Consider the following 27642-nt stretch of genomic DNA (forward strand, 5'->3'; position numbering starts at 1 on the left):
CGGGCTTGCTCGCGCCCTTCCATGTTATCTCTATCTCGTCAGAGACGTCTCCCTTATTTAAATGGGCTGCCAATGCGAGCAGGAATAGGGAGGTGCGCTCTCAGAGGGCTACGGCTTCGTCGTGCTCGTTTCGAGGGTGGAATAGGAGCAGGGAAAACGGTTCACCAACATCTTCCTGGAAACGTAATCGAGGAATTATTTGCTATTCTTCTCGCTGTCCTTGCCATTTCGATACTGCCGTGCGACGTATACTGCCCATAAACGTGTCCCGATGATTTAACACGTTTCCTTATGAATTTCTTTCTGTATAGAGAAGTGTCGAGGAAAATTCTTTGTTACGCTTTCGTTCTGCGATTTCGAGAAACTGAGGGCAGGTATTTGGGTAACGCTTAGATCGGAGCAATTAAGGATCTGTTAGATACGATATAGCGATGCGTGTTCGTTCAAGGTTCTGGTTACCAGAAGATGCAACATCTTCCCCACTCTGTGGCCAGATCCTTCGAGAACACCCTTATCGCTTTACACGTGCCATGCAGCATCATGACTTCGGGTCATCGAACTCTCTATCGCTGATTCGTGAACAGAAGATCCGCGACCCTTAGAAGTCGCCGCGTCTCAAGTATCAACTACCACCGGGCCCAAGTCCGATGACAGACATATGGTCCGGGGTATCGGTAGATCAAAGAACCCTGAGAAGTGGGTTAAAGTCACGTGCATCTCCTCTATAGAGGTCTCGACGCTAACAGATCGACGTTGTGCAGAAAAGAAACTATGTCGAATCAGAGTACGCATCGTTCAAAATAAGAGTAACCTCGCTTCGCGCATGGGACGTGCCTAAGGCTAGAACGTCCAAACCCCCACTTAACCGCCTACGTGTTTCTCCGTCTTGCCCTCTGCTACGCTCTCTGTCTATGCGCAGAACAGACGAGAATCAGTCCGAGAGCGAGGATATTCTTATTTTGAACGATGTATAGACATAGGAATTTTTCCCTTTACAGAATGATAAATTGTAAATGATGATAAATCATTTTTTTATGCATTAATATTACAGTGAAACTTAGTATTTTATAGTAATATTGAAATATTGAAATAAAGTAGCCAAATGAGCGCGAGCTAATTGGACTATTCGGACCGCAAAGGGCTAAAACTGGCGGAACATGACGTGCGGACGACAATGAAGAGAGTGACTCAAGGATGGCAAAATAAGGCTGTTTAAGGGTTTCAGGAAGATGAATTTTGGGCTGTAACTGTGTAGGAGAGATGGAAGGTGAAGAGTCCAGTGCGAGGAATGGTGAAAATTGGTCACTAGTTGTGGACACAGATAAGACTAAGAAAGTATTTTAGGGTATAACAGTTCGATAAACTTCTTTTAGGTCCTTAACCTCGCAACTGTGTTCCCCTTTGAAACAGAAATTAAATCTATTAAAAATGAGTCTGAATTATAATCCCTGGATAAATAAATTATCGTGTTCATTGGCTAATCAACGACGAGTTAACTCGTCTCGCACAGTTAAAGAACGTTAAAACTTCTATCGTCAAGAAAATGGTATCTTTTAAAGAAATTATACACGATCCTCTACAAATTTGCACAATTTTCTCGATATTTGCAACTCGACAAAAATTCTTTCGCTGTCTTATCCCACAGACCTCGATCTCTATTTACCAATCGACGAACATTTTCCATATCGAGCTTGTCTCTTATGATTCAATTTCTCAAAGAATTCAATTCCCCTCAAGCACCACCTTCGTATGTTAGCCAACCAGATGAAAGTCCACACTGGCGGAGAGGTGAGAGATACGACGAAACTCGGTCACGGTTTGGCTTATTCTTAGCCGTTGCTCTCCTGGACAATTTCCTACCGTGATATTTCTCCAGCTCGGAAACGCTCGGAAATGAAAGTGTCCGCGTTGGGAATATTTAAAGCGCGTTCGCGTTAGGATTCCGCAGGAAAATCAGCGTGGATGTCCTGTGCCTCTTTCGTGAGCCACATTCTTTCCTACTTGGTTCCGCTCAACTTCGACAGGAAATCTTAATTAACCGCGCAACACATTGCTTGTTTAACGTAACTGTAGTGAAGAGAAAATTTAGATGTAGTCTTCGATTCTTCGACTGTCCGTATTTCACAGGTTTAACGTGAATTTTTAGTCGGTATCGTTGGCTCTTTGATGACACGCAAATGTTTTAGCTGTTAATTCTCTGGTCGCTGGAAAAATTCGTAGTTACCGCTTCTCTGTATTGCCGGAGTATAAGATACAGAATCATGTGCCACGGTGAAATATTCTTTCCGTGTCAAATTACATTTTTCTTGCGTTTGGGCCATATTTGATCCGTGATACAGAATGTCGAAAGGTTTAAAGGCGATTAGACAGTTAGTTGGCCTAAGGTTCGTATCATGCAAGGGGTACTGTTCTTGTCGCAAAATCACACTTGAGATTCTGTATGCTTGATGTCTAACTATCGGCGATGTTTCTTATTTTATAAATTATTCTAGAGTGTGGGTGTTGACGAAGTTGTCGAACGGCCAACTTTCTACTCCTTGGACAGTCTTCCCTGGTCGTGATAATAGCATACTGCTCAGTTTGGAAGTTTCAGGTTGGCAGGGTGACGGGAGAGTCAGGCCCAAAGGATAAGAGGTCCTAACGGGACTCGTGCTAATGTGTCCTTGGTGCAATCTGCAGAAACGCAGAGTTTCTGCGTCCATAAAACACCTTCTGTGCCTCAATTTCACTCGGAGGTCATTTTTCTGTAGGAAAGTTTGCAAATCGGATCTTTGAAATTTTCTAAAATTAACACAGAAATAAACTATACTATTTTATTTAAATATTCAACGTATTCTCTATTTCACTATGGCAATCAAATTTATAGAGATCCCATAGATCTGATCTCTGACTTGATCAATTATTTACCAAGCGACGATTGTTTAATGTCGCCCCTCAGTCGCCACTCGGTTGCAAAGGGTTGAAAGACAGTGTCCAGACAGAAATGTAGAGTTTCAAGAGTTAAAAACTCTACGTTTCTGAGTCCATAAAACACCTTCTTAGCCTCGGTGATTTCAACCCTATGAAAGGTGTTTTTAGAGGAAGATGCACTCAAAAATAGCAAACTGGCGTCTGCATCACAGAGCCGCTATCCTACATAGTTGCCTTGAAACGCAAGATTGCCTAATTTCCCTCGCCAACTTTCCGTGCCTATCGATAAATATGCCGAGATTCTTCTCAAAGAATCGACCGACATAAAGGCATAAATATTTCCTTCAAGTTTCCCCGTATCGCGTTCTCCTCGACTCATAGTTTCTCTCGTTTCCACGCGCAGGTGCGCGAAACGAGCCCCTCTTCCGCGAGGAGAACTTCTTCTCCCCGAGTTTTCATCTACTTTTTCCTTCAAGATCGTACGTTCAACTCGTCGATTTCAAAGTGTCTCGCCGCTTTTACACAGCGTGACTCTGTACAATAGTTTACACAGTCGTGTGTTCATTAAATCGCCGTACAGAGACGTATCCGCTGCCATTCTTCTTCGTTACTCTCCGGAGTCGTCGATATCGCGTTAACAACGTGCCGGATAACGTTGGAACAACCGCAAGTGTAGGACCGAAGCTGGAAACTATATCCGGTGCAATTACCAGAATGAAAGTTTGTTTACGTGACCCGGATACGCGGTATCGAAGAATGGCCCATTCGTAATCACTCCGGGGGAATGGAATTCAGTTAATCGAGATCCAGCTCCTTCGTCCCTTCGAGGATTTCCTTCCTCTTCAAGACGCTGTTCTACGAGGGCAAGCGTTAATTACCGTGGCAATTAGCGAGCAGGGGCTGTGTCGTTATCTAAAAGTTCCTTCGAGTAACGCGTTCCAGCGGTGCGAAGATAAGTATGTTACAGGCCAATTCTCACGATTTATATTTTTAAAGAGAAATTTTATTTTCCACGAATTTCTGTCCTCGACTGTATTTCAAGAATACAGAGAGAAATTCATTTTCCCACAAATTTTTCCTAACATTCGTAGACAGCACGAAGTGTCGATCGGTTCTTCCCCAGTCCCATCGGACCCAGGCACCGCAAGCTTAGAGACGGAGGTCTGCGATAGACTCGATACTTCTCATTTCGAGAGGCAATCGGCTATTTGCATCTTTATAGGGCGTTATAGCCTGCAGCTCGTCCGTAAACGCGCGTGCACGCGCTATTGGCTCGTTGGCTGGCGTGTTATTCGCGGGGTTAGGCGAGCACCGATGAAAACACCGCCGAGTGATGCAGAGAGAGAGTAAATCCCTTCCTCCGCGGTTACGTAACGTGACGTGGCTCTCACTTTTCCCGGCTGCAAAAGGAAAAACTCCAGTTTCACCGTCGACTCGTATTACCCTTATTCCTCCTTTTTCCTCTCCTCTTCTCGTTTCCTTCCTTTTTTTTCTCTCTCCTCTACCTCGACTTTCGTTGTCCCGGTGTTTCGTCGGTTGTACAGCATTTTCCAGCCAGTTCGATCCACACGCGCCCCCTTTTCTCGATTCGCGCGAGAAGGGATGGAAAGGAAAAAAAGGGAAAAATAATTTCGATTTCATTTCCGGGCTTTGCTTTCCCCCCTCTCTCTCTCCCGGCCCTGTCATTGGTCGTTGTTCACTTTCATTCTCGTTTCCTCTTTTTTTCTCCCTCGACCAACGGCTCTCCCCTTTTTCTCGTTGGATCGCGTTGATTAAGAGGCGGCTGAAGGGTTATGGAGACGAAGGTAGAGGAGCGTCTCGACGTTGTCTATACTTGCAGAGTGGACGAATAAAAATTCCCTCCGTCGCTTTGTCTCCGGGACTAGATAAGCGAGAGGGAAAGTTTTCTATCGCTTCGCGTCTTGTACGTTAGAAATAGCCTCTAAACACGATATACTGACGATAGCATATGTGGATTTGTGATTGAAGCTCGGAAAGTGTATTAAAATAATAATAATTTATTAACAATAGTAAATAAAACAAAAGTAAATGTTTAGGTCTCCACGCAATCTTTCTTTCCACGTTATCAGCTCTATCAACGCTATTTCCACTATTCCAAATCTTACCCAACACTCTGTCACTCATTCCATACTCTTCCTTTCTCGAGAGTTCCTCAAAGGCGAGGGCATTCCACATCATCCATCCCTTCCAGTAGGGACCTAATTAAATACTGGGCCCAAACAGGGGACGATCAGTTCAAGTTAGGGTTGCAGGTTTTTGCAAATTTTTCTTGCACCGACTACCCCCCCTTAATGTAGCTCCCTGCTAATTAACCATTACGTTTACTAAAGTGCCATATATATTTCAGAGTGTGGAGAGACCAGCTGTCTCTAGGTACCTCTTGCCATCTTCAGGGAAAGAACCCACAGAAGCCTGTCTGTTTAAAGAAAAAAAAGGGGGACGATCAGTTCAAGTTTTACTACCTAACAAGTCACAACGTCACTCTGTACGAGTACTATTGTAGATAAAGTACGTTAAACGAATCTCCGGAGTTGCCTCGATGCTAGCAACCGTTGGTCGTAAATATTCTCTCTGGCCACACGCAGGCAACAAATACCTGTCGTAAGTTCTACGAAAGCAAAACAGCGACGTGTCACTTGCCTCCGACGACCCTTAAAAAAAATTACACCGATGCCAACGTGTAAGTACGTAGGAAAGATCTATTGTAGCTTAAGAAATTCATTCGTTCTCGGTTAATAAAATTCAATTTACGAGGAATAATAATCGCGAGTCTAGCACCATCGAGGTTTCACCAGGCGCTGAAGGAAGACGCTGACGCGCCGATAAACCCCCCTGGTAGTCTAGCCGTGGGATGAAAAAATAAAAGAGAGAGGAAAGAAAGAAAGGAAGAAGGAGGAGGACGATGACAGAGTGAAAGAGACGAAGAGTTCGTCTGATATGCAGGTTTTCGCTGATCGGGCCGCATTAATGCGCTGCCGTGCGCTAGACAGACTGCACACAAGCCAGACTGCATCCCAGAGGGCCTATCACACTTTCGATTTCCTCTTCCGGGCGACGCGATGCGCGCTCGCGGGACAGGACAAAGCCAGCCTTTGTCGCTTACCTACTCATCCGCGGTGCCTACCGATTCCAACAAATTCCCCTCGATCCTGCACCCCCCGACGTATTGATCACCTCGCGAGACGAGCAACGTGAACCTCAGCCTTCTTTCTCGTGCCTGGTGAAACGTCATTTTCTGAACACGGTCTGCGAGAATTTGTGGGTTTTTGAAGGAAAATTAGCGGGTGATACTTGTGTCACAGGTAAACGCGATCTTCACTCTTTTATCTTGCGATTTTCCGAACAAAATCTGCGGTAATCTGTGGTTTGTCAAAGGAAAACTATTGGGTTATTCTTGTGTAACCAGTAAGTGCAATCTTCACCCTTTTCCTTATGATTTTCTGAACACAGTTTGAGGTAATCTTTGGTTTTTTGAAGGAAAACTAAAGTTGAGCGATACTTGTGTCACCAGTAGGCATAATCTTCAGTCCTTTTCCTTGCGATTTTTGAAACGTAGTCTGCGGTATTCTTTTGTTTTTAAAGGAACACTAAAGGAACACTAAACTAGATACTGGAGTCACGACTACGACATTCTCCTTTATCTTCTTATGCGTCCTTTTGTTACTGTTGTTTAGCGTATTTTATGCGCCCTAATCGCCACGTGTTTCAGTGTTCAACTATTTAACTCGCGACTGGCTTAATTCCTAATAACGCAAACCACAATCCTTCGAAGAAGCTTTACCTTCCTTAACACACAAAAGTCCGCATAGAAATCCTTAACACATAAACATAATAATTTGACAAAGATTCACCAAATAATTCATCAACGCAACCCAAGTGCACACGGGTCTCCAACCTCAGTTTCAGTTCACTGCGAAAGTTAGACCACTGTCGTAGGCTCGATTACCCTAACGAATCTATTAATTCAAAGTTAAATCGAGTGTACTTTCGCACGCGTACACGGTCCGATATTACTTTCACACCGACCACGAGATTAATCCCTCGTGGAAGCTCCGTTCCTTCCCCTGCGACACTCTACCTCCTGCTGCCTCTATCCACCGGATATTCAATATACAATGCTACATATACTGCATGCTCGAAGAACGCTTTCGAACTGTTTACGATCGTGTCGAGCATCTTATGAATTTCCTATGCGAACCTACACATACATGCATGCAATGGAAAAACGAGTATTCGCAGAGTATGCGTGCAGCTTGGCTATATTCATCGGAATAAATATAGTGGACCATCAGGTCGATTGTAAAGTTTATCGAGAGAAATGACAGAACGTGGATTTTCCCAGCAAGATTATCAAAAAGGAATTGTATTCTCAATCGATGTCGTACACGAGGGAGGAGGTGAGGGTAAATATTTGACGACAGACATTCTTGGATGGCGTTGTTGGTCCAACCTTTTCCCCGAGACGTCGCCTAAATTGCATAGATAAGAAACCTTCCCCTCTCGTAATATTTCTTTCCTCTTTTTGCTAAGTTTCGTTGGATAACCAGCCGTTTACCGATACCGAGTCACCTTGGAAATAGTAACGCGACGATAGAGATAAGCCGCTGACCGTCTCTTTAAAGCCCTTTCCAGCAATTCGTCGTGTTATTGATTCCGCGTACTTACGAATACTGCTCTTGGTGCCGTCTAAGGTACTAAGGTGTAACTGTTAGGGCTTGCGGTTGATCTTTCGATCGTTGCCGGTTTTTGCACGTGTGTGCCGACTAATGGTCTAAGGCTACGAAGGACCAGTTTCTTGATTGAAACCCTAAGTTTTTATTTTGAGTTCTATGTTCTAAAACTAATTCGAGGTATAGAGTCTACTGCGAAGTTTTTTTTACGAGGTGCGAAGTGTTTCTGCTGGAGTCTCCGCGGTTTCCCTCGACGAAGACTCCCATTTTCCTAAAAGCACCCTGATTGGTGATTTTTCCTTTTCTAAAAACACCAATCAGTTTACTCCGGTGCGTCGCAACCTCCCTCCATTTCGCCCTTAGCGCGTTATCTTAGGGAGAAAGTGTTCGGTGGACGGATGCGTGGGAATCCTGTGGAATCTCCGCTTTTCTAAACTTTGTTAAAGTCAAGTGGCCCGTCGACGTTGGCAAAATTCGTGGACCACTTTTCTATTTTTCCCTTCGGAAAGCTTCCAAAATCGAAATGAAATATTATCTCACAAGTAAAAGTCTCACTTCCGTTAAATTTCGCATTCTCCGCCGTTCTAATGTCGATCTTTGACCTGGTTTGTCTAGTATCTAAAGCGACCCGCGAACAAACCAGCGTAATGTAAAATCGGGGCACAAGTGAACGGATACCGGGGTATTTGACTTATTGTTAGTTGTTGACTTAGCTGACTCACGAGCAATGGAACAACGCTAGTTCAGAGAGAGAGAGAGGGGAAGAAATCTAACCGTGTAAATGCATCGAGAAGCATCAACGAGAGTTGCTCGAGCTGTTTGCTCGTGCTCTGGGTCACGAGAACTTCCTCGGTGATACCTTAAAACGTTCCAAGGGGGAAGATCCTTCGCTTCCAGGGTGTAACTTTATTAATCCATCGTCCCATATACATTTTTTCCCACGTGTTACGGTGTGGTTCTGGCTGATAGTGGTCGAGCATCGAGAGCCTCGTACACTCGGCTGGTTCGTGACCGGGATCCAAAAGATCCACTAAGTGATTGGTTGTGGTGCACATGCTCGAAGAATTTACTGCTAGCTACCCTGAGAGTCTCGATCGAGAACTTTGAATAATGTACTGTGAATAATTGTCCGTGGCTTCGATTATGCTCGATCGAGATCATTTTTATTGCACGAGTAAGGGCGAGTGTCTGTTTAATGTTATTTTGAGCGAAGGGGACTTTAAACATTCAAGGTTTATGCTGATTTTGTGAGTGTTGTTGAATTGATTAACACTTCCTTTACGGTTATGATCGTATACTTTAGGAGAAGGATGAGTTACTCTCCTTTTTTGATACAAATATTGATATCTACATTTGTTTTTTAAATAATCTTTTTCTGTGCAAAGTGATACCTTCGGCTTTTCCTTAATTTTTTGTTAATTATCACTCCCTTTGCAGTCACACTCTCATTCTTTAAGAAAAGGACGAGTTACTCTCATAATTTTTCCATAAAAACACCGACACCCTCGTCTTTCCTCACAAACACTCTTATCATTTAAGTTTCACTAACTTCAAACTTCCATCTCTACTCCCACATCCAAATACAAACCTCAATTCCACAATAAAACACACATCCGCACATATTCAAACATTCTACGAAGAACCTTTATTTACACAAATCTCGTTTGTTTAAATATCCGCGTAGAACGTTCGTTTAATTAGTTTATGCTAATCCGTTGCTTAAAATATCACGAAAGTTCGAGCCACTCGCGAGATCCAGCATGTACGCCACGTTTCCTCGGCTTTTAGTGTCTGACCAATTACGGAGCTATACTACTTGACGTAGCACCTGTACGTTCCATTTCAGAAAGATCAGATTTTCGTTCCCCGGATAAACACGCTGCCTGCTGGTGATGGTAGTGGTTTCTCTGCCTCGAGAAGCATCGTTCCGAGGGGAACCGGATGGACGATGAAGCGGGAGGAGATAGTCGGGAGGGCAGGAAGTAACCCTGTCGGATAGTTACACACCGTCTGATTGAGAGCAGCGAGACCTCTGGGCATTGTTTAGAACAATGTGATCGTAACAGATGCACGGGGGCTGAGAGGAACGTTGTACAGTGTACAGTCTTGTTTGCTGACTAAACATTGATTCTCACGTTCCTTCCCGTCCGCGTTCCAAGTAGAACGAACCGATATATCCCCGCCATTTACAATTCCTACTCTTCCCCTCTCCCTTTCTCTCTGTTGTTAACTTTGTTTCCCGTTGGAAATGGGTCGCTCTATTTATACCAGCAATGTTCCACGTGAAAATCGTACGTTCGTTTTAACTAAAACACAATACGCATCGAACTTTTTGTTACTCTTCCTTTTTTTTGTGTTTAGGAGAGAGAAAAAGAGGAATTCGTTTTCCATCCGCTGTTTCAACCGCGAACTCCTCTCTGGAAATATCGACGACGGCGAAGGGAGAGAGAGATCGACACGTAGCCAGTGGTGGGTAATATATGTTCGGGTAATTTTCCCGGCGATAGAACACCGGATTTATGGGTTATTAATTTTATGAACCGTCCCTTTACCTTGTCAGAGTTCGGTACCGCCATGTGTCCCTCCCTCCGACTATATCTCAATTACACACCGTAGCCGACACCAGGTCCCTCGCCTTACACATTTTCTCCCATTATCAACGTCGCCCGGCAGAAATACGCGGACACGACCAACGCGACGTGTCCTGCGGCCCGACACGATCGTTTTAATTGCTGCAGAGCGTTTGAAAGCACGCGACAGAAGTTCACCGAATCGTCGGAAATATTCGAGCGAGGGTGAAATTTCGAAGAAGGGCGTGACACACATTGAAAACCTGCTCGTGATTATTAAACAGAGGGAAGGAGGAATTGGACGTGTCGGTTTGAAAGTATACAGAAATTCATCGCGACAATTTCTCGAGGAATAAAGGACGATATCAACGACCTTATCTCGAAGAGGATCGATCGAAGTTTTCATTAATTATATTCCCCGGTCCAAGGAAAATGTTTCTTTATCATTATCATTACAGAATGTTTCTGTTTCATTAACCTTCGAACGGCGAAATCCGACTGGAATCGCGCTTCTTATAAGGCTGCAGCCTCGGAACTCTTCGTCCGAGTCTATTTTCTTTAAGTTCGTCTAATAAAGCTGCGTTCATCTCTCCGCGAAAGATCGACGAAAGTAAAATAAACACGCTAAAGAGAGTGAGTCTTCTCCTCGTTTCAGAACTATCTTTCTTTCTCTCTTTGAAACGCAGAAGTTCCTTGCTTGATTAATTAAAACGTTAATATAATTAATCCGCGGCGTGTCTCTTTCAACGACGAAGAGAGAGAGAGAGTGGACGAAGGCTGGCCTGTCTGGAAACGTTTACGCATCGAGGACCGGTCTAACAAGTTGGAAGACACTCTTCCCTCCCTCTCTCGTTCTTTGATTTCTCTCGTTTAAACATTTGCACTGTCGAGTTCGAAACTTTCCTCACTGATACCCGGGAACAATGGACCGGCGACGTTTCGATGAATTGTCACCAGTGTAAACCGACTACGCTCAATTTTCATCCGACCATTTATCTATTTCAGAATAAAAACCCGCGTATGTTCCACGAATTTCTCTTCGATAGCAAAGCTATCAAATGATTCATAAAATTTCAATTTTCAACCCCCTCTAGAAGATACGGGAAAGCTATCGCCTTAATGAACGCTCTTGGAAGAGAAATGCAGTGCCTCGTGAAAGTCCTCGTCGACGACTCTCCCCTTAGCAGTCGCGATTAATTTCCTGTTCCTGGAGGCAACGAATAACCCGCGTTGAAGAAACCGACGGGGCAAAAAGCTCGAGAGAGAGAGAGGGGGAAGTGGTCCGAAAGAAACGAGCGACATTAATGCGATTAACTGTACGCGAGCGGACAAAGACAGGATCGGCGTACGTTCGTGCAGCATCATTGCACTCTCCTCTGCTCGTCCTCGAAAGTCGAGGGTCGAGGCAAAGGGCTGCTGCTGTTGGGGCTCCACCACACTCTTATCTCTGACTAAGGGGGTTCGCAGATCCAGTGGTACGCCTTCTATGTATTGTATTTGCCAGCTACCTCTCTCTTTGCTCTTGGAGAACCGCCGCGTCCTTTATTTTCGGGTAATGTTGCGTGATAACAACCAACGCTGCCAGGTCTCTCTCCGCCCTCCACCAGGGAATTGCTCCGCTGGGACGATTATTAATATCGTCGGCTGGCTGGCGAAGAGGGATCGGATCGTTAACAGAAGAGAACGGTATATAGCAGGGCCAGGTCTCGCTTGCTGATTTTTCGGGAAACAATGGCCGGTGGTAGTTCTGTTGGTTCGTTTCTGCGGGGATAAACGGGGGGGATTGTTTTGCCGGGGTGGTTGACTGCGATACCAACGGTGCAAGAATTAAACGAGAATAATATTTATACAAATGTACAGGGTGGACTGTGTTCTGCTAGCGTATCTTTTTGCAGAGTCGAGTGTGCTGTGCCTTGGTTCGTGCGGTTGTTTTAAGGTGAAAATCTGTTGTATTTTGAAGAAGGACGCAAGGTGTATACGTAGTTTCGTGATTTACCATAATCTCGCAGATATTTGCGACTGTTTCAATGTGAAATTTTTCAGGATTTTGGAGAACGAAGTTTCGTTCAGTCGTTAACGAAAGTAAAAGGAAATGATAAACGTTCTTCGTAGATGGTAGATACGTAAATTTCACGTTACATCGTTTCTTCTTCACGATTTACCATAATTTCACAGATATCTTCGACTGTTTCAATGTAAAAATGTGTAGTACTATATTTTGGAGAAGAACAAAGTTTCGTTTAATCTTTACACTGTTATTAACATTCGGACACTCTTTAGAACATTATAATTTCTCTAATATTTGACCAAACTTCTTGCTCACGAGCAAATTTCTCCTCCCGTGGTACCCAACTATGTGACTGAGATGATCTCGCCGGAGTCGACTGCCTTTTGTTTATGTTACACATTCTGCGTGGTCGTACCAAAAAACTATCGCTGGAGTTGTGGTGGAGGTACCTCGGGAGGGGAAATTTGCTCGTGAGCAAGAAGTTACGCAGCTCTGGTATATACACTACCTGCCAAAAGTTTGGAATCACCTCCCACTTTTCATCAATATTAAATCTGCTGCTAATTTTTTGCAGATTTGAAGTTTATCTCAATTCTACATTTATCAATTTATCTCAAAGTCGCTCGACTTTTTTCCCGAAATTTTCGTGTAAACTGCAATGCTCGGTGATTCCAAACTTTTGGCCGGTAGTGTATGTAGGAGGACAAGTGTAAAAAATTCTGAAAAAATGTAGAAATCGCGAAAGTAAAATGGTAAATGTCACATTTTGCAACATTTCATATAACTGATAAATCGTTCCTTCCTCGTGATACCACGAATATCTCTGGGTTTAGAGTTAGCAAATGGTTTTTCCTTGCTTCTACGTTATTTCTACATCGATTAAATTGGCTACAGAGGTAGAATGGAAGACGGGATACGAAAAGCAGGTGTAGACGAGCACTTCCTGAAATAACAGCTACTTTATTATTATACGAATACCATTCATCATACGTCACAAGTGAAAAATATCGTTCGAACGGATCTTTATCGACAGATTTTATTATGTAATATAAACTTATGTGTTAATACATTGCTACATGTTTCTTGCTTAACGGCTAGTCCTATCGGCTAGGTCCTTAGTGGCTAGAATGCACAGTGACTTGTACAGAAATCATCCTCCTTCCTCGATAATCATCCAACCTCGTCCATTCTAAACATCATCCTGATTTGTCAATTGTCCTCCGTTGTGTACTTCGTTACGCGTGTGTCTGTGTGTGTGTCTGTGTGAGCCGTTCACGGATCACGGAGAAGAGAGAAAGAGCGTTAGAAGAGGCGTGTGCGTACGACGGATCCATGAAAAATCACACGCAGAGTATAAGATAAAACGGAGGAGATTTCACGAGAATTCGGGGATCTATTCTATATAGCTTCGGAGGGGAGAGAAGAAAAAGAGGAAGAAAGAAAGTTTGGTCGGTGACGAAACGTGGGGTAGGAAAGTGGAAACAGAGGGTGAAATACAGGAAAAGGATAAGATATACATTTACACGAGGCGTTTTCTTTGGTAACGTTCTCTCCTACTATCCTTGTTATCTCGCGCTTTTATTTCTTAGGCAAAGGTACAGGCTCGCTCTCCTTCTCTCTCCCCCGCCCGTGTCTCGTTGAAACTTTCGTTCAAGAAAGCGTCCCCTCGAGCGTTTAGTTTATAAAACGTTCATCCTTAATGCTGCTAAAACTGCCACGGCTTCCTCCTTCTTCCCTGGATAGAAATGAAAGGCCCTACTCTCTTTTCGTTCCCTCCCTCGCCCTATCTTCCTCTGTCGGCTGTGCGCGCGTTCACTGTGTACCTGAATTTCACGATCCAACGGGTAACTTTCCTGTTTCGCGGGTTAAATCTCGTTCAACCGCCTGTTTATCGCAGGCCGAAAAATTTTCAATCGTTTTGTACTCTAACAGATTATTCAACGAAAGAGAAGAGAAACACATTCCAAATTGACGATTACCTCTATCGTAGACGGCGATTCTTCTTTCGAGTTTCGAACCGAACACGCTGTCGCGTGACTTTTCCCTTTTCATCTCTTTTCGCAATTGCTCGCGAGTACGATACTTGATCACGTGCACGACAGAGCGCCCCGTAGGGCGAGCAACACCGTAATTGCCTTGTTACGGGAGGCGACGGTTACAGATACGAAAACGCGAGGAGGACAAGCCGTTGCGCAGAGAACGCCGTCGCGGGCGTTATAATACGAGCCTATTCAATTAACGAGTTACAATTAAACGTTAGTTGTTAATTATTATCGTTAAATTTACGCCTAAAGATATAATACACTCACCTAAGACGTACCTGATGATATCTTTTCATTTCTCTTTATTCTCTTTTTTCTCTTTTCTTCTGGTTGCTTTTGTAAAAATTTCCCTATCACGCCGCGAGAAAACACTTATCGTAGCACTTGGCGCGTCGGGAGGAAAAGAACGATCTTTCGATCCGGGGGGGGGGGTTTCTTTTTCTTCTCGTAGATCTCGCATGAGGTGAACAAACGAGCACATCGTAGAATCGATATTCCTGCGACGATATAGGTTCTTTTCTTTTCTCGAAAGAGTACACTTTCATCCCTCGATGTTGCAACAATTTTCAAGGACCAATCGTGGATAAGGCATTCGGTATTTCTTTTTTCTCTCTCTGTGGTGTACGTCGTTTTCGAAGGGAAAAACACACACACACACGTTCGTCGAGATCAGGGTTGATAAATTCTCTCGAATGAAAACGCGAACTCCCACTCGAGAGTGCCGAGTGCACTCTCGGTTAAAGAGGGGTTAATAGAACCGCGGTTGCAGCGAAAATACACCGTCGTCGTCCGTAAATTCGGGGTCACGCTGTATCGATTTCGCTTAACAAGATCTACGTTCCCTTTTTAAACGGATTTTTAGACTACACCGATGAGTAATTTCCGGTATTTCGAACGACGTTCCCCGGTCTCGCGCTCTGTCGAGGGCGACACCGTTACGCGTTGAATTTCGGCAAAATAAAGCTCGAGATTCCGATAAGAGAAACCGTTAAATCACCGATAATCCCTAAACTCACGGACGTCGCGGAATCAATAAACACGCCTTCAACTTCCGGATACCTGTCCCAAGCACGAGTCTTGAAGAAATGCAAAGCTAGTTTCCGCCGGAAGGATATCCGAGAACCGGCGACTAAGTCCCCTTAAGTCCGTCGATCGACACGCGAGCCACCCGTTGAATTTCTACCGAGAAACTTTCTCATCCACCCGCTTCTTCATTCGTCTCACATACAAATACACACGCACACACATCCGTACACACGATACACGTATAGAAAAGAACACATAGAGAGAAACTCCTATGTGTACATATACCACGAGACGATGTTCGCTCGTGCGAGACCAATGTGGCTAATTGCGTTCAACGCCTCAGCCTCGAGGAATTGCCCGGCAATTTTTCGAACCTTTGGAAAACTCTCTCGCCTTCCTACGTTTCCTTTTATTCTCAACCACGATCGAACAGGATATCCGGGCACGAGGGAAGGGCGGGAGGGTGTGGGAAAACGTGGAACGGTGGTAGCCGAGTTTCAGGCGGATTCTCGCTTTATCCGACGAGTCCTGGGATAATCCTTAAACCGGCTGGAATTCTCGCGACAACCTTTATCGCCGTTGAAAATCTGCCGAATGATAAACGCGTCCGTTCCACAAAGCTAACGAAACTTCCCCACCCTCGTGCTCTCTCGCGTGTCGAACTTTGCGAAACGGGGACAAGTTTCGCGCGGTCGAAGTTAAGCTGAGAGTGAAATAAGTCGTGAAAAGTTTCTTGTTTTTTTTTTTTGTCTCTTTCTTTACTATTGTACAGGAATTTGTTCGTAACCAGAAATGTGTGTAGGAAATATCGCGCAGGAAACACGCGGAGTCGATTGGCGATCGATCGATTTTCCGTATATGTATGTATATCGGGTGTATTGAAAAAGCCTCCCAGCCGCGTCCTAGAAAGTCGTCGAAATTAAGCGCCATACTACGCTCGAACGATCCCTCTTAACTCGTTCGTGTTGCGTTCTCATACCATTCCATCCTCCCTTTTTTTTATCCACTTTCATCGGAGAGTTTCCAAACACTTTTTTACCAGAAAATATTTCCATTCGATCGAGGATTATCGAACACGAACGAGTTTACCTGTGGTGAAAAAAAGGGTGAAGAAAAGGGATACTCGATTTTGTAGGCCAAGGTTCTCCCACTCTACGATTATACGCTGTTTCGCATCGTAGACTTGGTTTACTCGAGTTATCTTCTCTAAACGATCGCCAATCGACGATGTTCAAAGATGCAACACGACACGTCTTCTCCCCGCTCTCGTGCGAAATCTTTGGTGCTACGACTACCGATAACGTTATTGACGCGATCTAACGGGACCACTAATGACGATCCAAACCGCGTTCGCCTAGAGATATCTCCTTCCTCCGCAAGGACCATCGGTCCTCTCTGTCTCCTCCGTTTTAGATTGTTCAGGGTGAATCGTGTTCTCGAGTCAATTGGCTCTCGTTTTCCGGGATAGCCTTCGATAGAGTCAACGACTACCATTGTAAGCTGTCCACGATGGATTTCCCGTCTGAGCAAGGGTTTATGCTGCCGCACCATTTCGTTTCTTTCAACGGCGGACACGACAATCCACCGCGACGCGGTTTTATCGTGATCTTCCGCGTCCTCTGGGTCTCACCTACCCCGCAGCTGCGACTGCACGCGCTCCAAGGACCCCATTCGCCAACTTTGCAGTCTCTCGGTGGACCTGGAACACGGAGAAACTTTTAACGTGTGAGATAAGAGCGTTTTTTTTTTCGGCTGTGTGACAGTTGGACCGAGAGAGGGGCGGGTAAAGAGTGTTTGGGTCGTGTTACGGCTTTTCTGAATGAGAATGCATGCTGTGATCGAAAATTGACGTGTTGCAAGGGTGTGTGAATGCGTGTATAAATTTGTAAGGCAGTGTGAAAGATAAGAGCGAAGTGCGAATGTCGAAGACGAAGGGTTCTCTTTGTAGGCCGTATTTCTAGCAAAACTTAATTCACCACTTAACCCTGTTTAGTGCGTTCTTTTGCTCGACTATACGCTCAAAAAAGGCCCAAAGTTATTGAAGAAAATAGGAAGGCGATGGGTCAAAAAAGACCCAAAGTTATTGAAGAAAATAGGAAGGCGATGGGTCAAAAAAGACCCAAATGTGAGTCTTTAATAAAAACACCACGTGAACCTAGACGATAAACTTTCAATATAACGTTAAAGGAAGATAAATTTGAAAACAGCAAAAGTTATGGAAAAAAATAGGAAGGCGATAGGTTAGAGAAGACCGGCAGACCGTACAAAGAGTTAAATAACATCCCTTCAAATTGAAAATGGATTTTAGAAGCAAGCGAGCGTGATTGGAAAACGAGAGACAATGAAATGACTAATTACGAAGAAAGGGAGAGTGAATTCATAAACATGGTCGTGCCGCGTTTAGCCGGCACAAGGGGGTGAATAAACGAAACGCAAGATAAAAGGATAACCGAAGCGTGGACAAAGGCTGCGATTCTGAATGAGGCTAGTCACACGGGCAAAAAGAGAACGTACTTTGACCGTCTGCGCGGAAAATATCGCTATTAACCTCGCGTTTTCGCGTTAACACTCATGAATGAAATCACGATCAACCGCTCGCCACATAGCAAACGTGTCATCAAACGTGTATTCAAGAGAAGATCGTTCTTTTTCTTATTTACTCACGCGTTCTCAATCGTTTCCCTTTCGACGTTAATCTGTGATGTTTCATTCTGAGCCTGTGCTGACGTTGAGTCGTGATATCCGTGGAATTCCACGAATGACCAAGACTATTTCCACTTGTCGCGTTCGCCATCTTCCTCTGTATATCCTCGAAGATCTGTGCCTTCTGCGCTTCCGCTGTCTGTTTGTACTTTTGATAGTAGGGCCAGCCTGTCTTGCTGTCGAATTTCTGAACCTTCGGCGATGGCGTTGGCGGAAGTCTTGGCCTTTGTAGCGCGTAAGAGGAGGCTATGCTGTCCATTATCGCTGCCTTGTTGTCTCGCGGAACGTCTGTTACCACCTGACCGCTTCCGGTCGTCGTCCAGTACCTGCAAACGATAATTAACCGTGTAGCGTACTAATTTTCCTAAAATAGCCGATACGTACAATACTTGCGGCTGATCGAATTATTAGAGCCACGATACGAAAAATATTGTAGGAACCGAGGAAAAAATTTTGAGGGACCTAATTTGGATTGGCAAGCCGAGGCTTTGCGCACTACGCCAACTTTTTTTAACAATTTAGTTTTTATTACAAGATATAATGTTGTTCTTAAGTTTTAGGTTGCGTTGCCTGTCCGGAGACATTTGGCGCATGTCCTGTGTTTTCTTTTCGCTTTTCAGTGCTTGTTGTGTAAATAGTGAGAACTGAGCTGTTGTGACTAGGAGAAATTTACAATAGAAACCTGTCGCTTGTGGGTTGTGTTTGACTTATGATCTATGGGGGAGGGGTTTCATGTGGTTAATGGGCGCTTATACCTATGTTAGTTGCTTATGTTTATTCGCTTACGCTAATTATACGCCAATCACACCTTCTCTATTTTCCCTTGTAGGTTTCCTATTTGGGTATGGAGGCCTCGATACGAAAAATATCTTTACTGTGTTTGTGTAGAAATAAAATTACAAAAAAAGAAAAAGAAATGCAATTAAAAATAAAAGCAAAAAGCCAGAAACCCTTGAGCTAGCAACGAGTGTCGTACTAAGATCACCGAAAGTTGTTTCCAGGATCGTAACAGGATCACTTTCGCCCTTAGTACCCTCGCCAGGGATTCTCTCCAAGCCAGACCACAGGAAAGCAGCATACCGGACCCACTGGCGTCCAGGATCTCTTTTCTTCCTTAAAAACTCCTACCTCGCTTCTCTTCCCTCACCGCGCGGCTTTCCAAGGGAAGAAATTTGTCGCGACACGAAAAAGTCGACGCTACAAATCGTGTGAAAGAGCGGAAAAAATCAATTCCACGTGTGATTCAAATTTCTTGGCAAATCTCTTCCTCTTTAACCCTTTCACTGCTATTCGCGCCTATAGGCGCTTTGAAAATTTCTTCGCATTGCGCTATTGGAGCTTTTTGGCGCACTTCCGTGTTATTTCAAGCCTCAATTTTATCCTCTGCACTCTTCCGCGTTAATTCAATAATACAAATTTCAAAGCGATACCAAAAACCAAAATTTTGCAGCCGTTGTGGAGCATCTGAATTTGCCACGCGTGTTTGTCGCAGCGAAAAGGTTAACCGACGTCAAAACACGCTCTGCGAGACTCTCGATTATTTTTCCGCGACTGGAGGGAAGGGAAGGACGCGTGATCGTGGCGTTCGTCCACGTAGTCGTTACTTGAATTTCTAGACATCGAGTTTGCCGAACCGGAGAGGGTGCGCACCACTCGAAAACAATTTCGAGAGTTGATTTACGGTTGCCATGTCTACGCGCGTACGCGACGAGAGCCACGGCCCGGCAAGCCGAGAAAAACAGACAGAGAAGAGTACGGAGAACCTGGCAGACTGGTGCACAGAGAGTTGAAACGAATTGGAAGAAGAAGGAAGAGGTGACTCGCGTTTCACCAAACTTATTTAAAGTTTCATTTTCGATCTTCTCCCGTTTCTTTAACGTTTATACTCCGAGTTTGGAATTGTTTGTTTTTTAACTGGTTCGGGTGTCAAACGGCTGCTCAAATTTTCGGGCATCTACAAAATTTTTGGTAACCGAAAAACAAACTTTGTGAATTTTTTTTGAGATAGGTGAAATTTTGGCTTCTGCCTGCGTTAAGAAGGACATAAGCTGGAGTTGCAGAAGAGTTGATTTAGCGTTGCAAGTTGCGTCAAAGTATTGTTATATTCATTTACCAAATTTTGTCAGTTGTCATTGCCCCAAATACACGGGCAATAGCTTGCGACTCTTTTTAGTCCGGCCCACGATTCGTCTTCGTGAAGTCTTTAAATCTGGCCCCTTAGGTACTAATTACTATCGCGTTTCATTTTATTATTTTATTTAATATACTAGCCTTTTATACATACACACATTCATACATAGACCTGTCAATGTTCTATCAAATACATAATCACATTGGAGATATTAACCTGTTAACTGAGTCTCTCTAGTTTATAATTAAAAATGAACAGAAATTGTAACTAATTATTCCATTTTTCTTCTTGCAAATGTGAATATACTGTATTTTACATTTAACGCAGGCAAAATGTGCAATTAAAAATAACGATCCTCCAAGAAATAAACTATTGTGTTCTAAGTATCGATGAAGGAGTTAAACGACGAGTTAGGGTAATTCCGGGAGAGACGGACCAGGCAAGTATTTCCTACATTCTTCGCCATATGTCGAACGCGTCAGTATTCTTTTGTTTTACATTTGTTTTTGTTGAGGAGTGTGATTCCTCATGGTGACAATTGTTTTTTGGCGCGTCGCGTGGCATAAAGAAGGCACGCGGTCAGAGAGTGCGTCTCGGCCCTTCACGGTTGCCACGCGTGTACTTTTGTTCATCATTCGATAAAGATCTTTTACGGAAAACGTCAACAGTTTTACGGAAAGCGATCGAGCGTGGCTCTCAGTGTTTTCTGTTCCACATATGGCGGATAATGTAGGAAATACTTGCCTGGTCCATCTCTCCCGAAATTACCCTAACTCGTCTTCCCCAGCCAAAAGCTTAATATACTAAAAGAAAAGGTTAAAACGTCGTGTACTCGCGTCGGTTTGAAGCGGTCACGGAGTACCTTATCTCGAACGTTATGATATATAAAAAGAACTTGGATGGCCATTCAGTGCTCGGACTGATTGAATAGCTGGCTGTTTGTTGGTTGGCGTTCGTAACAAGACTGACTCGAAATTCGGAAGAGGATCTAAGGTACTGAAGGCGGAGTTAAATTTGGGAGGTGAAAAAATGGGAGAATATAGAAAATCGATTATTGGTCGTAGGGTTTCTTAACCTTTTAGATACGGTACGCCACTATAGCGGCTTCCGCGGATGGCATCAATTGGAACGGTACGCCACTATAGTGACTTTCGTGGATATCATGATTTTGGACGGTATTATACGTTTTTTGCTTTATTTCGCATTTGTTTCGCGAAATATCGCGAATTCCTGGCAATATCGAAGCTGTCGTTGAAGAGTACACGTGTCAGAGAATCGTCATGAACGGTTTTTGTGCCATCCGCGGCCAGGCGAGCCGTCCCAGGGGTACCCACTTGCGGGCGAGCGCGCCGTAGAAGGATGAGGTGTCTGGGGTTTGGGAAATTCCGGAGAAAAAGGAGATCGGACATGAGAGAAGGAAAGTACTACCTTAATAATTAGGAAGTCGGAACAATAGATGGTAAAAACGCCGTTCTTTTATGAGTTTACCGAGGGTACGCGTCTCTAACCGTCTCGGCTAATCCCATGGGCCGCGGGATCCTTCAGGTCCGTTTTACAACTGCCTTGAACTCGTAAACTAGAGAACACACGTCGGTACGATAATTTGGCCTGAGAAAGCGTTAAATTTATAAACTATCCGACAAACACTTAACGCGAAGAGTCTACAGACAAGAAGGGAGCATTGGCAAATCCATTCGTCAGCGACGTCCAACAATCGGACACGGCAATTTCACTCGAGAATAGACTTCACGGACTCTTTAAGATCACCCCGTGCTTTTTCCAATTTACGAGTAGACGCCAGCCCGACACTCTCGTGTGTACGTTTTTAATTTATCTCCCAGGGCATTTGCATGATTTCAATTTCACCCCGACAATTTCGCCACGGAGATACTCTACGTGCGCGCACCCTACGACCGGAGAATTGCCTTTTTCGACCGCTCCTCGCCCCGTCCTGAATTTTGTTTCGCCCCTCCGCGCTTTATAACCGAAGATTCTTTCTCTCTCGTCTCGAGATCAGCCACTCTCCAACGATCGATCGAGACACGATTTTCAACCCGCGACGATGAATTTTTCACGCCGCAGGGATGCACTTCCAGAAACGCCGAGGAGAAAAAAAAGGGAAGAGCGCAGCAGCTCGTTTCTGTGTCCCGTCCCTTGTTATTAATGGTCTCGTTAATATTAAAAATTGTCGACGTCGTTGTTCGCCTTACGCGGTAATTTACATTTACGCCCCGGATCCACCAGCCGAACTATTTTTCATCTCCCATCCTTCTGTCTCCTCTTTGTTTATTTATTTCGAAAAGTTCGCGGCAAAAAAACAGCGAAATAAACTACAGTTCCCACGGGATTAAATTATTCTTTCCCCTCCTCCCTGCGTGGATGCCGCGGGCAAATGAAGAGGAAAACAGTCCACATTCTCCCAGTTCGCTTTTCCTTTTCTTTCTTTTTTTTTCTTTTTTTTTTGCGGGGAAATTGTTTCGTCCACGAGGTCACCACGAGTGCGACCTTCTTTTCGTTAACTACGCCGCTGCGTGATTTTCGACGCGATGATCTTATCCCTGGTCTTAATTGCTGGACGCATTAAAGCTTGGAAAATAGGAAGCAGAGGAGCGTCGGTCTCCTGGAAGCGGGATAATTTTGCATTTTTCCGGGGGGAAAAAAGTCAGAGTGACGACAGTGGGGTTCTGGTGGCTTGTTGCGGGTCGTTAAGCTTAGGAACTCTTGTCTCTTTATCCCGGGGAAGAGGAGCACAGTGATTCTTCGTGGAATGATAGATGGAGAATTAAATCGACTTCTTGTCTCTGCGCTCGTAATATCGTACGGGTGATGTAGAATTTTTTCGAGACGCAGAGGGAAATTCGGGGAAAAAGTGCGGTTGGGGTGAATTTGGAAAAGAAACGTTTTATCGAAAATTCTTTGTCATCGAAGTATAGAAGGTCAGAAACCACACAACTTTGAATTTAACTTTTTTCCAAATCTTGTACAATTTCGTAAATATCCAGGATAATACGAGGGGGTTAAAGTCGGAATTTCCTTATTCCGAGAAACAGAGATTGTTATTAGAAATGATCAAATAAATTGCACAGTATGAAATTTGGTACTGTATGGTATTCAATGTTACCAGAAATCCTGTCCCAATTACAACTTACTTCACTAGTCTTTTCAACAGATTCGCATATGTAGGTTGTATTTCAGCACTTAGGTCCAAATTTTCGAAAATGTGACACAATTACGACTGCAACCCTTCGACAGTCGAATAAAATTATGAATTACCGTAAAAACAATTTATATTTCACGCGTATTTTTTTAATAATTCTATGACAATAATATCTCGTCTCTTTTTAACTTTCTTCCTAAGACTCTCTCTCGAGTGAAGTTTACCTCACACGGGATAAATTGTCGAAGGGTTAATCCTCGCATATGAAAGCTCACAATTTCTTCGAGTTGGCGTTTTCACCCCTAACACAGTTTCATTGGCGGGAAAAAAATGGTTTCGTTATTAGCGTCACTCGAACTGCACACAGAGTTTCAAATTTTTGCGAATTTTCGGCTTCGTGGAACTTCCCTTGTTAGAATAGCGTTGATGAAAATTGTGGCGCGCGAGATCAGAGTAGAAAGAGAGTAGAGTAATTTCATAACGTTTATAGAGTTAGATTTTAACAAGTTGAGCAGTTCGTATGCAACGATATGCAACCTCGTGTTTGCCTGTTTTTTCAACGGTTGTTGATGACGCACTCGATGGAAAATCTCGCAAATGTCAAACGAACGATTTGCCGGTTAAACGAAGGGATCAATTAAGCGGAACGTCACCTCCGCGGGTAATTGAAAGTATATTTACGAAAGCGCGTTATTATATCGGATTTGCAATTCAGATCGCTCATTACCACGGCCAGGCCGGGACAATTTTAAAATGCAAATGCCACGCGGAGGCGTATAAATTCGCGTCCGACAGCCCGACGCTAAATTCCGGCTTTCCGAGTATGTATGTATGTGGACTTCCGGTATGCGCTTCCGACGACTTACGGGAAAAATTGCAGAAACGCAACGAGGAGGGAAAACACGAACGTGGGGTAATTGCGAATTCGCTGATATACGGTGTTACAAAAACACGAAAAATTCGCTCATACCGAATGCAATGCCATTGGAAAAATATTTCGACCGCTATGATTTCCATTACTATTGTAGCGTCCCAAAACGCCGTAGCTCTTCGATGCTTGGAAACGCTGACTCGCGGCAGGGCGAGTCTTATTTAGAGGAAAGAAATCAACACGTTTTCGAACTAAAACAATTATTGCATTTCTTAGGCGTGTTCTCAATAGAATGTGTTTCTAGGCGTGTTCACAGTAGAATGCGTGTCGAGGGTGGTGGTGATAAGTGCGACGCGATACGGAAGACGTCGAGCGATCGTCGCTTTTGGCGGCCCATGCGACACAGGACCCAACGCGAGTCCCCTCAAGCGAAGAAACACTCGAGCCCTCCCGCCTCGGCAACCGCGGTCCCGCTTCGGTCCCTCGCGGGATCCCTTTGTCGAAGGCCTTATCGCGACATTGTAACACGGTTCCGCTGATGCCATGCGGCTCGGCTACGCACTCGTCCTGCCGGTCCTGCGTCGCGTGCTCGGGACCGAACAATTATTATCTAAGACTAAGGAACTACAGGGGCTTAAAATAACTGATTTTAAAATAACGTCGGTTCGCTCGTCGATGACTATGTGTTGATATTGTGTGGGCCGCTGCCCTTTTTCCCGTTTTGATACGGTTCTTCGGCCGTTAGGATCCTTGGGGTGAGGGTGCAGCCTGCGCTTATCCTTGTCTAAGGCCCCCTGCGGTCTAGGCGCGTCGCACAGCGCCTTACAAACGGTTTGGTTTTTCTATTAAAAATTGGTTTTATTTTTAACCCTTTGCGGACGAGTGTCGGCAAATAGCCACCCAAATCTGTTCACCAATTTCAGACAAGCAATGTAACAAATATAAGAACAAATTCCCCACTTTCACACCACCACCAGCACACCCCAACACACCGAAGAAACCATTTCATATGTTTTCTTGGACTTTGATTAAAAATTTTCTCAGCTGCGTACCCCAATACCTCTCGTCCACAGCGACGCTCGCTCTCCGGCCGACTCCGTCCGCAAAGGGTTAAATTTTTAACTTTTTCAAATTTTCCGTATCATAATTATATCGATATGGTAAGTAACTTGGCAAAATTTCATTTAATTCTTTAATATTTAATAAACCTGAAATATCATTTGCTTGAGTATTCTCAAATTAGGTTTCGTTTCAATTGGCACTGATAGTCAAAATAAACAGACAATATGTGTTCGTATGTAAAGGATAAAAAAGTTATCACCTTCGCAATATTTCTTTTACTCAATTTTCTCCTTAGATATTCGTAATTCTGTGGTTGTATAACACGTGATAATAAGTTCAATAGCAATATATTTTATAACAATAATTTATAATAACTATAAACACACGTAAAAAGAACGGTCTCTTATCATATCTCGCAATAAATTCTCACGTACTCGCTGATATCAATAACAACGCGGTTCTACTGTTTTACTCCCTGTTTCTCTCTATGATCCGCTCGTTTTCCAAATCTCGAGACGATTCGACAAACACACTACATTCACGCCATCACTCACAACATATTATTAAACTAATTCCACAAATTCTTCTACTCCCCTCAAAACCGTATCGCTATGCCCGAAGAATCGTTCGTTTCGTCGTTAAAATTCTACCACAGCGAATTAACATCGAAATCATCGATACAAAATGCGTCGATTATGTTACAGTTCCTTCGCATGGAATAAATTACGAGCGAAGGTAAGGTTCGACTGTTTCGCTCTAAACGCGAATAAATTCGCGAAGGAAATGGAGTGATTCGAGCGGTAGAAACGAGGGCAATGATCGATATAATTTTCTAAATGGTCGAGGGGGACACTTAAAGGGAGAATGGAGATGAAATTTTTACGTTCCTCTCGTTCGTTTCGAATAAAATCTGCGAGGGGCCGAGTTTGAAGATATATCAAAGTCTCCGAGTGTCCGATGGGGGGAAATTCGGAAAAATCGGCGATGTAGAGGCAAAGTGAAATTTATGCATAGCTTTCCTTCCGCCGTCACCAGCTTCATAATGCAGCCGCGTTTCTTTCGAAAAGACCGCTCGACTACGTTACTTCCCGCCTGATATACATTCACGTAAGCTGAACAACGTCGAGCGGCGGACTGCTTAACGTTTTTCCTCGGCGAGAGAGGACTTTTTACCCGGCTTGGAGATCGGCTTCGAGTGCAGCTACGATCGAGTGTTCCCAAAGAGCAAACGCTTCCCTCGACGACGCTCCCGTTTTTCGATCGACTTTCGACGTGTAACAACACAGGGTGAAGCCACCCTTGCGAAAAACCCATTACTCACCGGTCGTGTCCTGCTGTCAGGTACAATTTGTTCGAGCCGCGGCACCGCCAAGAAAACCACCTCGAACCTCGCGCTGCACCAGCGCGTAACAGATGAGCGTGGTGAATCGCCGTTTTGGAAAAAAAGGAAAGAGTAGGAAAAAGACGGAACGACGCCGGAGGAAGAAGAAATTGAGAGTTCTAACTTCTTAAAAAAAAAAAAAAAAACTCAAGTCGTTAAGTCCAATTTTAAAAAAGTTAAACTGTTCTAAAAAGTGTCCGAATATTAGTAAGAGTCACCGTATGTCAATAGCCGGGTACCCTTTTGCATAATTCTCACTTAAAATACTTGATCTTCCAGGTAAAAGATTGAAATATCCGGCCAGATCGTCGTGTTTGCCTCGAGTTTCGAATTTTCTTATCAGGAAACTACTAAAATTGGACGATAAAGCAGACGACAATTGTGGTTATTGACATAAGGGTTAAATAAAAATTAATCTTTTCTCAAGGATTTCTTTTGAAAACATTTTTAAAATAATCGTTACCTTTGGTCTCTCGTTCTAACGCTAATATTCATATCGTAACACTTGTATCCTACCACATATTGTGCGTATCTTCCACTCCCATAATCTTTATTACGTCGTATTCTCACCTGGACCAGCTCATCGTCCAGAACGATGCCAATGGAATCACGAAACTGCCTCAAGCATGGCGAAAGATAGTAGAACAAAGTGGCATACGCGGCTGAATAAATCCACCATTATCTTCGAATTTCGCTTAAAAAACCCAACGAATTTTTGCTCCAACTCGATATCTCTCTGTAACAGCTACGAAAGAGTCAGTATCGCACCGTCCGTTCATTTATTACCAAGAAAATCCCCGAGACACCGGGAAAGGGTTAACTTGCCATTCGTTCACCGATCGAGTTCGAGAGGAGTAGCGTAACGAGCGCACATCTGGACCGGTTTTTGATCAGGATCAACGAAGGAAGCTTTAGAAAAGTATTACGGATGGATCTGCCTGGTAATTTTCTACCGAGGAGAATAATGTCGAGAGTTTAAGCACAGCTAAAGATAATCCACTTCTGCGAAAGAGTAGGCTTTTCGACGAATAAAAGGGGGAAATCTTGAAATATCTCAGATAGCTACGTACTACCCACCGTCACTCCTCGT

The 27642-nt window shown here is 44.0% G+C and overlaps 1 protein-coding gene across 1 annotated transcript in view; it reads right to left on the minus strand.

Annotated features, from left to right (window-relative positions):
* Positions 1-16514: 16514 nt before the first annotated feature.
* Positions 16515-27642, minus strand: part of LOC108573868 — a 257534-nt gene continuing 246406 nt past the window's right edge. The window contains exons 6-7 of the mRNA XM_017936350.1: positions 17912-18276; positions 16515-16946 (exon numbers count right to left, since the gene is read on the minus strand). Of these exons, the coding sequence (XP_017791839.1) occupies positions 16735-16946; positions 17912-18276 (577 nt within the window). The 3' untranslated portion in view covers positions 16515-16734. The remainder of the gene's footprint in view (positions 16947-17911; positions 18277-27642) is intronic.

This window comes from Habropoda laboriosa, unplaced genomic scaffold (assembly GCF_001263275.1).
Source record: "Habropoda laboriosa isolate 0110345459 unplaced genomic scaffold, ASM126327v1 scaffold111, whole genome shotgun sequence".
NCBI lineage: Eukaryota > Metazoa > Arthropoda > Insecta > Hymenoptera > Apidae > Habropoda > Habropoda laboriosa.